This window comes from Salmo salar, chromosome ssa01 (assembly GCF_905237065.1).
Source record: "Salmo salar chromosome ssa01, Ssal_v3.1, whole genome shotgun sequence".
NCBI classification, from domain to species: domain Eukaryota; kingdom Metazoa; phylum Chordata; class Actinopteri; order Salmoniformes; family Salmonidae; genus Salmo; species Salmo salar.
Genome location: NC_059442.1, coordinates 28822420 through 28840376, shown reverse-complemented (window position 1 = coordinate 28840376; position 17957 = coordinate 28822420). Strand labels below are relative to the sequence as shown.

Here is a 17957-nt window from a genome sequence, read left to right as displayed (position 1 = left end):
CCGCTAAGCACAACCCATGAATGCAAACAAGTCTATTTTTTTCACCCATCCATAAACATTCCAAATGAGAGGCTGGAGGCTTGTTATCCATTCAGATTTATTGCGGCTTTATCCACCATCTAGCCCAGTGCAGTACAGTCTCCTATGGCTATGATGGTAATCTCTGACAGCACAGATATCTGTAGAACTACCATTATCAGCAGCAGAACTGATGGGGGGAATTACATCTGCTAATTAACACTATCATTAAGGCATAATAAAGTCATCATTCAATTCTTGGTCATTTCTTTTACTTGATTAAGTCCGTAATCAGCCAGTGGAAGAAAAAAAATTCTGTTCATGTGCAGAAATATGGTTCAGTGCATTCATCTCTGGAGGATGAATCGAAAAGGCCAGAGCATTTGTTGAATCGAATGGGTTAATGATAAATAGTATAGTAGAATGATGAATGAAAATACGACACCATCACTGTCAAAAACACACAGAGTGACACTAGAGATCAGAGAGCGCCTCAAATCATGTAGTAATGATAGATATGCTTAGTGTAGTAGTGGTAGTAAAAGGGATACCTAGTCAGTTGCACAACTGAATGCATTCAATTGAAATGTGTCTTCCGCATTTAACCCAACCCCTCTGAATCATAGAGATGCATGAGGCTGCCTTAATTGACATCATCGGTGCCCGGGGTTGTTGTTGGGGGTTAACTGTCTTGCTCAAGGGCAGAGCGGCAGATTTTTCCACCTTGCCGGCTTGGGGAATCAAACCAGTGACCTTTCGGTTACTGGCCTAACACTCTTAACTGCTAGACTACCTGTAGAAGTAGTAGCAGTTGTACTCACTGCCTCCCTTGCCGCTCTTCTCCATGCGGTACTGGTAGATATGCAATGTGAACAGCATGTGAGAGTTGCGTCTCTCCTCCTCATCTGAGTCGGGCCTGCTGGTGCTGCGTGCTGCGATGGCCGCGTCCAGGAAGAAGGCTGCCTTCTCTGCCGTGGGGGCGCGGAGCTCACTCTGGTTCTGGAGCTGAGGGGGGAAGAGAGAGGCGAGGTAAGGGTAAGGGGGGGGATAAAGAGAAGGAGAGAGTATGGGGTTAGAAAAAGAGTCGGAGGAATCGGAGGAAGGAAAGAGAAAGAGGAGAGAGAGAGGATAGCCAGGTAATTGGACCTAGGCACACATTTCTTACCCATTAGATTGTGTCTTGGGGGCAATTAAAGAAACAGGTATGCACACAGAGGGAGGGGATTATGGAAGGTAATGGAGGAGCAGGAGGCAGGGGCACTTCCCTCCACACGGATGTTGTGGTGGTGGGGTATGGAGAGGGGGGAGTAGGGAATGGGAGGAAAGAGGGGGGGAGGGGGGCATCTAGTAGGAGGCCCACATCACGTGGTTGGAGGAGAAGCCTTGAGGAGCTTCACAGGACTCCAGGCAGCCTTTGAGGTCACGGTCCACACAGAGCCCAAAAAACAACATCTGACGGCAACACCTGTCAGTGTCTTCAAATCCCCCCCACCCCCCCAATTAGTCCCATTGCTATCCAGAGGGCCAGAGCTAATGCAGGAGTAATAGATGCTCAAGCCTGCTGACAGGGGAGTTAATAAAAAGGTATGAAGAAAGACAGCGATATTGTGGATGGCTTTGGTGAGAATATAGCGCAGGGATTATTGAGATAGGTAAAACAGTGAAATATGGGATCAGATTACACAGAGGAAAGACCTGAGATATGAAAGAAAACAGATAATCTTTGGGGTAGACAGAGGTAGGTAGTAGTGAGAATCAGATCAATACACAGACACTAATATATACCAGACAGAGAGAGAGAGACAGAGAGTGAGTAAATAGAGAGTGAGAACAAAGAAAGGGAGGAAATCAGGCACGCGTCTGGCCACCTTTTTTCCTCACCTGAGTGCCACAGATAGGGTCCTCACGCAGGTAGACCCCTGGGGACTGTCCGTCCTGAACGCTTCCCGTGGACACCTCAGACAGAAGGTCCTTCAGCGCCTCGTCCTTCCCACAGATCTCCACGGCAGAGACACGGACAGAGAAGCGCGTGCCCGTCTTCTCCTTACGCTCGTTGATGAGCTTAAAGAGCCAGGAGATGGCGCAGGGCACGATGCCGAGGTTCTGGGTGGAGCCATCTTTGCCAATCATGGTGAATGTCTTGCCTGGAGACGGAGGAGAGGGTGAGAGGCGGCGGGGAAGGGGGATGGAGATATTAATATACAAGTCCTGTGCTGTTGGCTGCAGCCTGCTGCTAATTTCCCTCCGATAAACTAAGAAATACTAGTAATACTGTCTGGAATGTGTAGAGGAGAGGAAAATGCATTACACCTGTTGATTGGGAATGTACTGTATCTCTAAGAACTTACGAAGGGGGTGATTCAAGGAGCAATCCCTGGAGGATGAGCACAGTGGAGAAGAAAAGGGTGACTCAATTAGACTTTTCACCCAGACTGGGTGAAGAGTCCAGGTGAATTACAGTGGTTTTAATTCAAGACTGTTCCCTGCAGCCTCTATATAGAAGTCTCTCTCCCTCCAGCCCCCACCATCTCTCACTAGCCCCTCCCCACTGTCTTATTTTCTCCACAGCCCACTCCACTGCACCACTAATCCATTTGTGAATGTGGGCATCAAACCGATAAAGGGAGACTTTTCTTTGTCTAACAAAGTCCTTTTGCCAGTTTTCAGTTGAGTAGCGGGGCTTGCTTACCAAGCTTGACATGCCCAAAGCAGAAGATGCAACCGTCCGCACCGTTCACCACAGACTGGATGACCTCAGACACTGTCCCTGAGCACACCTCTGCCTGCAAGGAGAGTGGGCAAAAGAGAGAGATAGATAGAGAGAGATGGAGTGGTTAAAGAGCGCATATCTGCCATTCCCCTTTTAGAATTGTGTACATTCCAACATAATAGGAAATATCAAGTCATTGCCAAACACATACACGTACAAAGTATTTTCTATTTGAGAATTCCCAATTATTTCTACAAAAACATTATTCTAGCTATCAAACACAGGAGGAGTATCAGGAAGACAGGCTCTGATCACAGATTCAGAGGGCATCGTCAAAACGAACAAATGCTGCAATGTGTGGCTCATCTTTACAATCTGTTTCACCACCATGGCTCCACTGGGGGCAAGGCTTCTGCTGCAGACAGAGATCTCCTCCCATACATAACACAGATAACAAGGCCTCTTACTGCAGAACAGCTTTCTGTTACTGTTAGCCGCCAGCAGTGTGGTCCCAGCGGCACAATCTAGCAGCCTCGTCTCAGTCTGCCTTACTGGAGCAGGAGCAGGGCTATCAGCTCATATCAGCTGGCTTACTGTGGAGGAGATGTATCTGATGGAGGAAGCTCTGAACCTTACCCCCACTGTGGAGACACTGACCCATGCTGTAGACCCTGTAGCTACTGACTCTACCAATGCTTGATGAGATCCCTAATGGTTCAGCTTCTCAAACCTAAAGATTGTATGCTCTATGGGGAGCAACACAAAGCTTGAGTCGATGGTTCATGTTCCCTTTTTAGTAGGTACTAACAGCATGTTGCCTCACTGCTAGATCTCATCTCTTCAACAATCAGTTCAGAAGATACTGAGTGATCAATGGAAATCTCAATGGTTTTGTTGACAAATGTTTCTAAACAGACCTCTATGGAAAATTTTTGTCTGGATGTTACATGTCCTCAATGTCTGGCCCTTCCATTTTGATCTTAATTTGGGCATGGCTCGAATAGACTATAAGGTCTGGACTGGGAGAAGAGAAGTTAGATATAACCGGACTGAATTCAATTAATTCCCCAGACTTAAGGGCCAGCTGTTGAGGGCCCATAATGGGAAGAATGCCCCCAACCAAAGACAGGCATTTTTCTACTAAGCCCCTGGACTGCACCCAGCCAGCATGAAGATATCCTCCTACCCTTGAAAGAGTGCTCCCCTACAACCACACACACACACACACACACACACACACACACACACACACACACACACACACACACACACACACACACACACACACACACACACACACACACACACACACACAGACTCCTGAATTGCTTGGTCCTTACTTGAGAGGCATCCTGGGTAAACACTGCGTCGAAGGCGAAGATCTTTGGGACGGCCACGGTGGCTCTCCTGTGCCCTGAGTTGGCGCGGTCGTTGACCGAGGGGTCGTAAAGGGTCAGCTGCTTCTTCCTGGGGTCCACCTTCAGGAAGGACATGGACTCTGACGAATCAGGAGCCTCCAGGGAGGGGCAGATACGCATCATCACTTTTACCTGCAACACAAGGAGAGAGGAGAGGAGAGTAGAGGGAGAGAGAGAGCAAAGAACATACATTTAAGCAAACATATGGTGAAAAAACACACATTAAACACAGATAAAGCAGGCACATAAAATAGCTAACATGATACACACATAGAGCTACAGGGGACATAGCAGGAATTTGTAGTGGGGAGAAAATGGACATCTTGAAATCACATGGCAACGCTGAATCTTGATAAGCATAATTTCCATCAAGTCAACGATGATGGACACAACAGTGCCTGTTACCATGGAGACAAAGGTTACCCCTGACAAATGGACCACCATTGCAATTTAAGCTGCCACTCGTGGGTCAACACATGGGCCTAATGGTGTTAATGTAAGGATGATATTGTAAATCATAACAGTGAATGTAATATGTGCCCTTAAATGACTGTGACTCTGAGCGGCCCACCATGCTGAGGGATTATCCAACCAGCAGGCTGCTCTCTGGACCAAGAACAACTCTGACTGCAGCTCTGCAACATGGGAACATATAGTCTCATCTAGTCTAATGTTGTAATTATGTTATGGCCATGACATGTCTCCTCTAGTCTAATGTTGCAACTATGTTATGGCCATGACATGTCTCCTCTAGTCTAATGTTGAAACTATGTTATGGCCATGACATGTCTCCTCTAGTCTAATGTTGAAACTATGTTATGGCCATGACATGTCTCCTCTAGTCTAATGTTGAAACTATGTTATGGCCATGACATGTCTCCTCTAGTCTAATGTTGTAACTATGTTATGGCCATGACATGTCTCCTCTAGTCTAATGTTGTAACTATGTTATGACCATGGCACATCTCCTCTAGTCTAATGTTGTAACTATGTTATGGCCATGACATGACTCCTCTAGTCTAATGTTGTAACTATGTTATGGCCATGACATGTCTCCTCTAGTCTAATGTTGTAACTATGTTATGGCCATGACATATCTCCTCTAGTCTAATGTTGAAACTATGGAGAAACTGAACTGGAGAAAGTGGAGTAAGGTTTCATCTGCATGCACACCACGTTATATGCAAGCTGTGTGTGTGTGTGTGTGTGTGTGTGTGTGTGTGTGTGTGTGTGTGTGTGTGTGTGTGTGTGTGTGTGTGTGTGTGTGTGTGTGTGTGTTTTCATCTGTCATTCTTCCTGCCAAGCCTCCTCAAACACAATCACACCTTTTTTATTCTATGACAACTGCAACACCATTTATAAAGAACAGGTAGGAGTGGATAGTTCCTCTGATAAGAAAAACATCCTCATTCATTCTGTCAACATTTGATTGTGAAAACTCAACCTTGACTATCTTGTAGGATGACAGACAGGAGACATAAACATCTGTGTTGCCAGGAAGAGGAATGGATAGTGGTGTTTCTCCTCCCTGACAGCTCAGTGGGATTGACTACTACTAGGGTGGTAGTCAATCCACTAAACAAGTGCATCGGCACACTTCTCCTCGTCCTCCATGGTTACAAACAGCTCGAGCTTTAACAACCATGCATTGATAACAAATTAAACCTGGGATAATAAAAATATTTTAAAAAACATCACACAAAAACGACTATGATGCCAGTGAGAGGCTGTGCGATATGAGGCTGCCGATACAACTCTAACTGTTCCCCCACCTCCCCTTTCTGCAAAGGCAGCAAAACTGACACAGGGCTGGTCCTTTCATCCTCTGTGTGTCTCTCCTGTGCCATCCGTGCACACACAAAAGGCCCATTCTTCCCCTGGCTTGTTTATAAATATTGCCACAAATCCTGGCTCTGGCGTTAAGGAACAATGTGTGGTGGCGATCCCATTCTGCCACAGAGGGAATTCCTCTCTGGCTTTCCGGCAGCTGAGTGCAAACTCTTTGTGCTCCATGGGGGTCTGTTATCATGACTGACGTGTACATATGTTAAGCAAATTACATTTAAACAGGTTTCCATATATGACTGCTGAGCCTGGCCGGCCCACCAACCGGGCGGGGGAGCAATAGCTAATGTCTAGAGCTTCTATATTTACATTGGCAGAGATGTGATACCAGTGGCCGGTGAGGATCGTCTGGAGCCTCTGCTGCATTTTAACACCTCGGGCCCCTCTGCTAATGGCCCTGTTCTCCTATGTCTTGATCCCACCAAGAAATCCATTAGCTGGGATTTTACCCCAGCAGCCACCCCTCCTCATGTCCAAACCCTCCACTTGACACATCGCCTGGGTCAGCAATGACATCAACTACACATGGATAGACATGTGTGTCTTAAATAAATGCATAACAAAACATCACCTATGCCTCTCAGTGTTTCAGTCAATTCTTGACCACAGAAAATGCATACTGTAGATTAGGGGGAAAGGAGCTGGGATGAATTGTCTACCGTAGACAAAAGAATGTTGGCAACTCAAATCGTGTTGGCTGTGGTTCCTCAAACATGCATTGTTTCACAGCAGTGAACTCTTGGTTGTCTGAACCAGGTGACTCCAAACTGCAGTACTGTCTGAGACACAATGACAGAGATTGAGTTTCCCATAACAGCTTAGTTAATGAAGAGGTAACCTGAGGTTATAAACTCAGAACAATGCTGTAAACAAGCTGATTTTCCTTTTCAAAACAACCCTGTGGTTGTCACATACATAATGTCTAGCTCAGTAAAAGGTGGAGGGAGAGGAAGCTTGTTAATAATGCTGGTGTTTTATGAAGTGAGATTCACAATATGGAACAATTTGTCAATGGTGTGGAAATTTGGCAGAGTAAGCAACAACTTCCCAACCAGGTGGGACCTAATCTTGTTAGGGGACTTCTTCTGCTATGTAAATACAGGATCTCAGCCCAGCAAACAATACCCAATAAACCCTAGAGGAAGGGTGTGTTTATACAGCACTAACGCTATTGACAGACCAATCATCGCCATCCTGCTCGATTTCATCAAGAGGTTTATGGAACGCAGCTAGCAGGAATTGTATTTAACTTTTATTTAAACAGGTTGGGTCACCATTGAGACCAGGCTCTCATTTGCAAGGGAGCCCTGTGAACATGAACATACAATAAATAATATCAATACAATACATACAACAAGATTCATCAGAACAAACAACTCTCACATATCACTTCCCTTAAACTCCATCTAAACTGTCCAATGGAGACCAACGAGTCTAATTTCAAGGTGGCTTGAAGCCTATTCCATGAGCTGGGTGCATAAAACTAAAATAATTTTTCCCCAGATCAGTGGACACCCGCGGGACCTCTAGAACCACGGGACCTCTAGAACCATCCAGTCCAAAGAGTGGGTCTGAAAATTGCTTGATCTTCAGTTGATACGTGAGCTGGTGTAGTGGGAGAGTCTCTGAAGAACTGCTTTATATACAAAAAGTAGCCAATACTGGGCAATAGAACTATAAAAAAATGCAGTGATGTGTAAGAACATTGGAATGAATATTGGAATACGCTGTAGTAATGTTTGCAAACTTTTAACTTTTAAATGGATACTGTGAGATTCTGCCATTGTCCTACTTACCCACAGTCAGATGAACTTGTGGATACCATTTTTATGTCGCTGCATGCAGTATGAAGGAAGTTAGCGAAACTTCCTTCAGGTACAGTAGCATTGCTACTATAACAGTAGACTTCCATTCAGTGAGCTAATGCTAGTTAGCATTGACTCTCGAAACTACCGCTAACTTTCTTAATACTGCAAGCATAGACATAAAAATGGTATCCACAAGTTCATCTGACTCTGGTTAAGTGAATTGGATTCAAGTGTTGTGTTTTCTTTCCCTCACAAACTGTAGTCCATTCAGAGGGAGGAATGCGGCCATAACAAACTGAGTGAATTCATGACATTCCAGCAGGCTTATCTGTCTGCATCTGTATGGACTGGGCCAGACGACTGGCTGTCTATGTACTAATGCGTCGCCACTGTGCATTCTCCCATTTAAATGTCAGTCAATCATAAACATATGCGTGTGTGTTCATACTGTAGGCCTGTTTGTGTATACAAGTAATGCCTGTTGCTCCTTACTTTTCCCATCCCAGGGTTCTCCTTGACCTTTGAGACAGCGCGGAGCAGGCATGGTGGGGCGGGGGGTGGCGAGAGCTGCAGGATGCCGCAGAAGTTGGTGGGGTAGATGGAGGGCTCCTGGGCTCCAGGGTGCAGCAGGGAGGGAGGCTGGTGCTTCTTCCGCTTGGACGAGAGGTTCAGCTTCTGAGCTGCCCTGGGAGGAGCAAACACAAGAAGGTTTCAGCCTAACTTCAAAAACATACACATTAGCCAGTCATCTGTATTGTGCTGGGCAGGAAGGAAGATAAACTTCATAGGAGCCACCAGGCATTTATCTTTTTCATAGTGAGGTATCCAACAGAGAGAAGGCTGTATAATCATTCAGCTGATTGATTTAATGGTCAGGGTTGACATTTGTGAGGGTGTGCAGAGCCTTTAGAAGCCACACTGAGATTGTAGCGGAAAGGTCAACAAGCTCCTTTTTCTCTTTGCCAAAGTAAACAAAGTCGACAGGAGAAGGGCGCTGTGCCACCACTCCCAACGCTACCTCTCTTTCAACTCCCCACTCCCTACCTGTGGCCAAGGCTTTGTAAAATGCTCCAGTTATCCAATTCAAAACAGTACAAACATAAACATCTCAAATGCTTTAATTTCAGCACTGCAATTGCTAACGCACTGCTATGGAACTAAAGACACAATCAAGCCCAATTCTGCAGCAGAGCTTTGCAGGTTTCTACATAAGACAAGCCGCCATGACACCTGTGTTATTAGTAGGTCAGCTGGTGGTTGTCATGGTGCTAATGTACACTAAACGGATCCATGTATCTTCTTCAAACAACACAGGACATGACAGGAACATGACAGGTAAGGATGGCTGGCACAATGTTGCCTTACAGGCAATGGAAATGTTTGTTCTCATTATAGAATTGAAGTGATTGTGATAAGAAATGTTCTGCTATTTCATATGTTACTCAGGATTATAGGTGAAGCTTGTTAGGGGGGCCCTGGTCATGTCCCATGAAAAACATGACTGATCCCTGGATCCCCCATTCACTGAGTCCCCTGATAGACAGACTTGGTGAGGAGAGTGAGAAAAACAGTGGCTTGCGAAAGTATTCACCAGCCTTCGCATTTTTCCTATTTTGTTGCCTTACAACCTGGAAATAAAATATTTTTTCGGGGGTTTGTATCATTTGATTTACACAACAAGCCTACCACTTTGAAAATGCTAAATATTTTTTATTGCGAAACAAACAAGACAAAACAGAAAACTTGAGCATGCATAACTATTCACGTCTCTTGGGGTATGTCTCTATAAGCTTGGCACATCTAGCCACTGGGATTTTTGCCCATTCTTCAAGTCAAAACTGCTCCAGCTCCTTCAAGTTGGATGGGTTCTGCTGGTGTACAGCAATCTTTAAGTCATACCACAGATTCCCAATTGGATTGAGTTCTGGACTTTGACTACGCCATTCCAAGACATTTAAAGGTTTCCCCTTAAACCACTCGAGTGTTGCTTTAGCAGTATGTTTAGGGTCATTGTCCTGCTGGAAGGTGAACCTCCATCCCAGTCTCAAATCTCTGGAGGACTGAAACAGGTTTCCCTCAAGAATATCTCTGTATTTAGCACCATCCATCATTCCTTCAATTCTGACCAGTTTCCCAGTCCCTGCCGATGAAGGTGTTGGGTTTGGGGTGATGAGAGGTGTTGGGTTTGCGCCAGACATAGCGTTTTCCTTGATGGCCAAAAAGCTCAAATTTTTGTCTCATCTGACCAGAGTACCTTCTTCCATATTTTTTGGGAGTCTCCCACATGCCTTTTGGTGAACACCAAATGTGTTTGCTTTTTTTTTCTTTAAGCAATGGCTTTTTTCTGGCTACTCTTCCGTAAAGCCCAGCTCTGTGGAGTGTACAGCTTAAAGTGGTCCTATGGACAGATACTCCAATCTCCGCTGTGGAGCTTTGCAGCTCCTTCAGGGTTATCTTTGGTCTCTTTGTTGCCTCTCTGATTAATGCCCTCCTTGCCTGGTCTGTGAGTTTTGGTGGGCGGGCCTCTCTTGGCAAATTTGTTGGGATGCCATATTCTTTCATTTTTTTAAATAATGGATTTAATGGTGATTTAAAGTTCCGGATATTTTTTTATAACCCAACCCTGATCTGTACTGCTCCATAACTTTGTCCCTGACCTGTTTGGAGAGCTCCTTGGTCTTCATGGTGCTGCTTACTTGGTGGTGCCCCTTGCTTAGTGATGTTGCAGTCTCTGGGGCCTTTTAGAACAGGTGTATATATACTGAGATCATGTGACAGATCATGTGACACTTAGATTGCACACAGGTGGATTTATTTAACTAATCACGTGACTTCTGAAGGTAATTTGTTGTACCAGATCTTATTTCGGGGCTTCATAGCAAAGGTGGTGAATACATATGCACGCACCACTTTTTTTTAACCTCTTCACTATAGGGGGCAGTATTTTCACGGCCGGATGATAAATGTACCCAAATTAAACTGCCTCCTACTCAGACTCAGAAGGTAGGATATGCATATTATTAGTAGATCTGGATAGAAAACACTCTGACGTTTCTAAAACTGTTTGAATGATGTCTGTGAGTATAACAGAACTCATATGGCAGGCAAAAACCTGAGAAAAATCCAACCAGGAAGTTTGACCTCAGATGGCTGTAGTCATTTCAAATGATGTTCTGTCTAAACTACAGTGTCTGTGATGTCATATTGCACTTCCTAAGGCTTCCACTAGATGTCAACAGTCATTAGAACCTTGTTTGAGGCTTCTTGAATACAATTTGATTGAATAATACCCGGAACAGTATGTGGTCAACCTGGGGTCATTGCCTTACCTCGCCCGCGCTCACGAAGGATTAGCCAATTTTCTTTTTCTTTTGTAATGAATCTGCTATTGTCCGGTTGGAATATTATCGAAATTCTACGATAATAACACCCTAAAGATTGATTGTGAACATGGTTTGACATGTTTCTACAAACGCTGAGGGAACTTTATAACTTTTCGTCGACGGTGGATAGATGCATTTTGGAATGGTGATCTGGACGCGCCATCAAAATGGATTTATTTCGACATAAATGATGGACTTTATCGAACAAATGAACATTTCTTGTGGAAGTGGGAGACCTTCCGAGTGCATTCAGCCGAAGATCAGCAAATGTAAGATAATATTTTGAACATATTTCAGCGTTTTGTGGATGCCGTGGCTGGACGGCTAACTGAATAGCTTGGGGCTCAGTACTCAGAATATTGAACAATGTGCTTTCTACGTAAAGTTATTTTGAAATCCGACACAGCGGGTGCATAAAAGAGTACTGTATCTATAATTCTTAAAATAATTGTTATGTATTTTGTCAACGTTTATGATGAGTATTTTTGTAAATTCACCGGAAGTTTTTGGGGTGAATACATTTTCTGAACGTCACACGCCAATGTAAAATGTTTTTAAAAAATATATAAATATGAACTTCATGGAACAAAAAATGCATGTATTGTCTAACATAATGTCCTAGGAGTGTCATCTGATGAAGATCGTCAAAGGTTAGTGCATAATTTTAGCTGGTTTTGTGCTTTTGGACGGCTACCCTTGCTTGGAAAATGGCTATCCTTGCTAGGAAAATAGCTGTGTTGTTGTTTTTTTGCTGTGGTGGTATCCTAACATAATCTAATGTTTTGCATTCGCTGTAAAGGCTTTTTGAAATCGGTTGTAATGCAACAAAATAGGAAAAACGCCAAGGAGGATAAATACCTTTGCAAGGCACTGTAGATAGACCTCTCCTAGTACTGTGGGCTAGTTAGTCCATCTCGTTAAGTGGTTGTCTTAACGCAGTTCCACTGTTCTGGCATTTAGCACGCCTCTCAGGGTAAGATCCGACTGTGTGATGGGACTCTACATAAATCCACGGTCATCCTGCGCTCTCTCTCTCTCTCTCTCTCTATATATATATATATATATATATATAAGTCCCTGTCACTCTCTCTCACTCCCTCATTCTCTCTCTCACTCTCTCTCACTCTTTCCCCTCTCTCTCACTCTGTCCATCGATCTCTCTCTACGACTCAGAGTTAGAGCTGGAGTGGCACAGACTGGTCACAAGGCCAACAGAGCGAGACGCACACATTCCTTATAGTCTAACTGCAATATTACCAGCTATGTAAATCTGTAACATTAAGCCACACTTATAACAGCCAGCGATATGGCACTACTGTGTGTCAGTTACAACCACACCTCAACTTAAAAGTCAAGGTCAGAGTAAAGGAACATCTACAGGTAATTCATATGCACTGAACACTTTTCAGTCACACAGTTCAGAATTGGAGAGTCGCAAGAGACAAAAAATGCTTGTCAACAAGAGGAACAGACAGAGAGAAATGAAGATGGAATGAGAGATGAAAAGAGGGAGGGCTACAGCAAGAGCGAGAAAGAGAGAGAGAGCCTGTCCATCCACGTGTGTCTGTCTCAGCGAGAGACTGTTGCTTGAGAACCCAGCAGCCTGAGCTCATTAGTGCTGCTCTGGGCTCCTCCGGACAAGGTGGGCGGCTATCAAAATATACCCCCGTCTACCCCACTGGAGTGACAGCCCCACCCCTCCCCACCTCCCCAGTACAGCACAGCACGCCCCCTGCAGCGACAGCCCAAGAGCACAATCAGGGAACACACCGCTGGCTGATGAAATTATTATTACATCCAAGAGGGCTACAGGAGGAGGCTCTCCCCAGGGACCAGTCTGTGTGTGATAGCATGTGAGAAGGAGAGTGTGAGGGAGAAAATGAGATGGAATAGATGAATGTGAGATGAAGAAAAGGAAAGAAAAACTCAGCAATGCTCTCTCTCTCTGTGTGTGTGTGTGTGTGTGTGTGTGTGTGTGTGTGTGTGTGTGTGTGTGTGTGTGTGTGTGTGTGTGTGTGTGTGTGTGTGTGTGTGTGTGTGTGTGTGTGTGTGTGTGTGTCAGTCTGCACATGTATGACAGGGAGTTTGCATTACACATTCATTGCTCAAGACAAAGGCTCTTTCTCTCTTCTCTCTCTCCCTCTTTCTCCTTTCTCTCTCTTTCTCTCTCAGATTAGATACATTCAGAGGTGCTGTCGTAGAGATGAAAGGAATCTGCCAACATGACAAAGACACACGGCAACAAACAGTGAACTACAATTAACATTTGGATAGCATTCACAGGTTCCATTTTTTGCTTATTCCCCTGTCCCTCTAAGTGCCCATACGGCATTGCAGGGTATGCCTGTAACCTTGAGGGTTAAAACCAGTCACACAATGAGAAGAAAAGGCATGTGCATCTATTTGAAAGGAGGGAAAGAGAAAGGTGAGAGAGAGAGCAGAGGGAGAGTCAGGGTTGTGTCTAATTCTGTTGTTCCATCAGAACCACTCAATGGGTGATGAGCAATAACATTGAGTGCTCGCCTCTGTAACAACGCACACATACCCTAATGGGGAAATTAATTGCTTGTCACATGGCTTTCCCTCTCTATTTTCTCTCTCTTTCTTTCTCACTCTCGCCTTCCCAGTAAGAGGGAGCTGTCTGTGTGCGCTCAATGGAAAATGTAGAGGGAGGAGAGGCTCGGATTCCCTCACCCACTCCAGCTTGCCCACCTGTTCAACACCCATCTCTGTACTAATGAAGCCGTTTCAGTACACACCTTGGGTCTGAATATCTGAATGCATGCTCAGATACACCAAACACATTTCAGCCAGTTTAGAGGATTATCAGGCAATACAGCGCTGTAGGTAGGCAGTAAACAAGAAGCCTCAGTCCCTCTGATATTTTTTCATACATGGCAAATTAAGAAGGTTTACTGAAGAGTAAATTGTCCAATAGTGCCTAAATACAATCTAATAAAATGGCAAGATAGTGCAAGTGATGGAGAGAAAGACAGTACTTACAGCTCTTTCCAATCCATTATCTAATGAAAGTGCCCAAGTTCAACTTTAGGGACCATGTCTCCATGTCCAGGGTTCTCCATTACTTTAGCATCAGAGACGCAGGGAGAGAGCAGAAAGAGGCGGGGCCGTCACTGATGGGGGCAAGGGGTGTCCTTTTTACCCCCGATTGCAATCACTGAGGTTTCCACTTGATTGCACAGCGGTTTGTAAGGAGCCAAGGGGACAGAGGAAGGGGGGAACCAACGTCATCATAGTAGACTGAGACAAATCCAAGAAGGGTTGAGAGGATGGGGTGGATAGCAGAGGTCCCAGTAAGGAGGTCCAGGGGGTCCAGACAGGTTCTCAGGATGGAGGGAGAGGAGGAGAAGAGGAGGTCCGAGTAGAGAGAAGCACCTCCTCCTCTGTACATATTCCAGTGAAACAAACGCCTGTTCTGTGTCCACACCTCTCCACAAACAAAAGTTCAGTCTCAGTTCAAAGATGCAATACCTCCAACAGAGGCAGGCTCTCCAGCAGTCTGGCAAGACGGTCCTACTCAGATCTCTCTCTCTCTCTTTCACTGTCTCTTTTTCTGTCTTCTTCTCTTTCACTACTTTCCTTTTCTCTTTTCATCCAATAGCCATTGGTTTGTGTTTATTTCTTCCCTCTTTTTCTCTCTCCCAGTTAATCCATGCTGCTACATCTCTGCTGTGTGGCTGTAGCAGGGAGTCCTGATGGCTGTGTCCTTTCCTGTGCCCCGTGCCACAGGCTGAGGGAGGAGGGCTCGGCAGCAGGTATCAGTCAGAGACAGCCAGGAGGTGGAGAGAGAACCAGTGTTAGCCTGGGCTGGGGGGGGGATTGGGAATGGGGAGAATTCCTGCTCCTGTTCCGGCTTTCAATCCTGCTCCTTCTGCCGGAGAAATGCTGGTAGCTGTCCTGCCGTGTCTTTCTCTCCTCTCTCTCTCTCTCTCTCTCTCTTCTCAGCCCAGCCCCTTTTCCCTCCGACAGCCAGATGAGGTGTCAGTGCGCTACTGCTGGCTGCTCCCGGTCGCTCTCTCTGTCTCCACACACAGACACGCGCACACACGCGCACACACACACACACACACACACGTCGCATAAATACTTCATGCATAAAGGAACCCTCTCTTCTTTTGCTTCAAACAGATTAGGTTAGTATGCCTACAGTGCACACGTGTGTGTGTGTGTGTGTGTGTGTGTGTGTGTGTGTGTGTGTGTGTGTGTGTTGTGTGTGTGTGTGCATTTGTCTTTAACTGAGGATGTAATTAGTTAGTTGAGATAATGTAATTAATTGTAAGGAGTGACAGATAGATAAGAAGGGAGATACTTAAGTGTGTGAAGATGGATAGACCACTGAATCAGATGCTGGCTGAACGATGCTTTCACTCAATGGAAAGAGAGAGAGGAGGACAGACAATGAACAGATGACAGGTAGAGAGGCAGATTTATGCAGGGCCGACAGAGACAGACAGTGCACTCACTCAGTGGTCTGGTCAAGGGTAAAAAGGGGAAAGCTTTGTGTGTGAGTGGGCGAAGCTAGTTTGAAAGTAGCCTGTATTCCCACAACTGCCAATTTACCAGCAAGCCTTTTAGCTCTTCTCTGGTCCTGTTTAATAGGCAGTCTGATTTCGACACCATTAGGACGAGCAGAGTGGCTCTGCCATTGAGCAGACATATCCAGTGACTACAGAGCTTTCCTTCTGACACACTGCCCCATATCTGAGCTACAGTCGAGTGTGAGACACAAAACTATCTAGAATATATCATCTATAATACCCCCATAACGCATACAACAATTTTTGTGCAGTGTCTTACATTGAGATAAATCCAATTCATTTCACATATGAAACCTTGGTGTTTTGGGCAGTGATAAGGCAAACCCCACCCACCCTTGGTCACCACCTACCTACAAATCCACAGACCACCTTCAGACCAATACTGACAGCGATCAATAGCTGTAAGACCAACCTAATGTGGACATTGGTCATTGTGACAGTGTCACCCATTGGGATCACGCTTGGTGTGGTTTCATGTGTACATCAAAATGGCGTAAGTATAGGGAGTCACCATTGGGCCAAACTGTCCATCCAGCCCCTCAATGTCACCCTCTGTATAGACCCATTGGACAGATAACTATTGCAATATATATATAAATGAGCCAAGGTAAGATTAATGGAAGAGCAGCACTGGCATCAGAAATAAAGGCTCTGCTAGGCTTTTGTTAATGACACAATGGACATCTATATTTGGGGCTGCCTGCAGGGGGGTGCCCGCCTGCTGTTTCACAGTTTGGCCTGTTGTCAATAATGTCCCTAGCCCCCTATTCAGGCTTTGTCAAATTAGCAAGATAAATTCCTCTGGACCAGAGAGTCATTAGCCGGCGCACCCATTAGCTTGTTTGGGAAAATGTGTCTCTGTTCCTCAGCCCAGCACCATGGCTCTTTAGGTAACAGGGCATTTTCCAGCCTAATTATCATGTTGGCCCCATTTACCATCCTTGACATTGCCTTTCTTTGGTTCCCCCTCTTTTCTCCCCAGACAAGATAACGGTGCTCTGGCCATTCATGCAGGGATCAGATCACTGGGGCTGATATCAGACTGCATTAGCCTCCCCAGCGTGGGTCTGCCTTCTCTGGTGATTAGCAGCAGCCAAGCTCCTGTCTGTCTGAATGGAGATGGAAGCTCTGGGCCCCAGTCAGACTGTACATGTACAACACATTGATAACAACCACATCACAATGAACCCGGTTCAATGTAGTAGCAGACCTGCTGGAGTCTCTGCTGCTCTCAACAGGTGAGTCTGGAGGTGAAATGGTTATAGGTTTGTAATGAATGAAAGGAATGGCTAAAACATTGGCTTATGGGTAGCAAACAAAGAAGTTCCACATGTGTGCAGGATTGATTGCATGCATGTGTTTGTCAATCAGTAAAGGTGTGTTTTTAATTAAAGGAACAATCAATAGGATTTCCCCCCCTGGAGGGCATCTCCCTAGCCACCATAAGTGTGAGAAAAACATACTACTATGTGTTTCCTCAATATTATGAAAGATGTACCGCAGGGGTCAGTATTGGGACCTGTTCTCTTTACTATTTATATAAATAACATTAGTCTATGTATTAAATCGTGTACTATTCATCTGTATGCAGACAATACGGTTATGTATGCCATTGCATTGACTGTTGACCAAGCTATGTTAGAGGCCAATCTGATAGTTGCATTACAGAAAGCCCTTGTTGATTTAAAACTTGTACTTAATGTGGGAAAAAGGAAATATATGTTGTTCTCTAAAAATGTCTCAGATGGGCTACATATTCACTCATTGGATGGCTCGCTCAACGAGCAGGTTCCCGCCTATAAATATCTGGTCGTTTGGATTGATAAAGATTTAAAGTGGGCTTCAATTTTTTTGAAATCGATCTAGCCTCTCACTAAACAGCAGGAAGCAGATTGCACAGTCAACTTTCCTGCCAGTTCTTGACTATGGTGACACCATTTACCAGACTGCAGCAGCCACTACCTTTAAACCATTGGATGCCGTCTACCACAACGCCCTTCGCTTTATTACAGGTGACAGTTTTAATACTCATCACTGTAACCTGTATCAGAAGGATGGCTGGACCTCACTTAAATCCCATAGATCACTTCATTACTCCCTTCTTGTTTAGAAAAGCTCTGCTCCACAAGCTTCCAACATACTGTACTTCACTTTCCTGTTGAAATATACAAATATGAGATACCAAACCCGTTCACAGGGTTGGTTAACTCTTGAGG

The 17957-nt window shown here is 45.0% G+C and overlaps 1 protein-coding gene across 4 annotated transcripts in view; it reads right to left on the bottom strand.

The window, feature by feature from the left end:
* The window catches only part of kif26ab (kinesin family member 26Ab), a 127164-nt gene that overhangs the window by 14641 nt on the left and 94566 nt on the right, over positions 1-17957 (bottom strand). For 3 of the 4 annotated variants that reach the window (XM_014186901.2, XM_014186943.2, XM_014186976.2), the window contains exons 5-9: positions 8292-8484; positions 4069-4278; positions 2708-2801; positions 1900-2162; positions 840-1023 (exon numbers count right to left, since the gene is read on the bottom strand). In XM_014186901.2, the coding sequence (XP_014042376.2) occupies positions 840-1023; positions 1900-2162; positions 2708-2801; positions 4069-4278; positions 8292-8484 (944 nt within the window). Of the gene's footprint in view, positions 1-839; positions 1024-1899; positions 2163-2707; positions 2802-4068; positions 4279-8291; positions 8485-14185; positions 15271-17957 lie in introns of those variants that run through there. The other variant, XM_014187072.2, reaches the window with a different exon arrangement.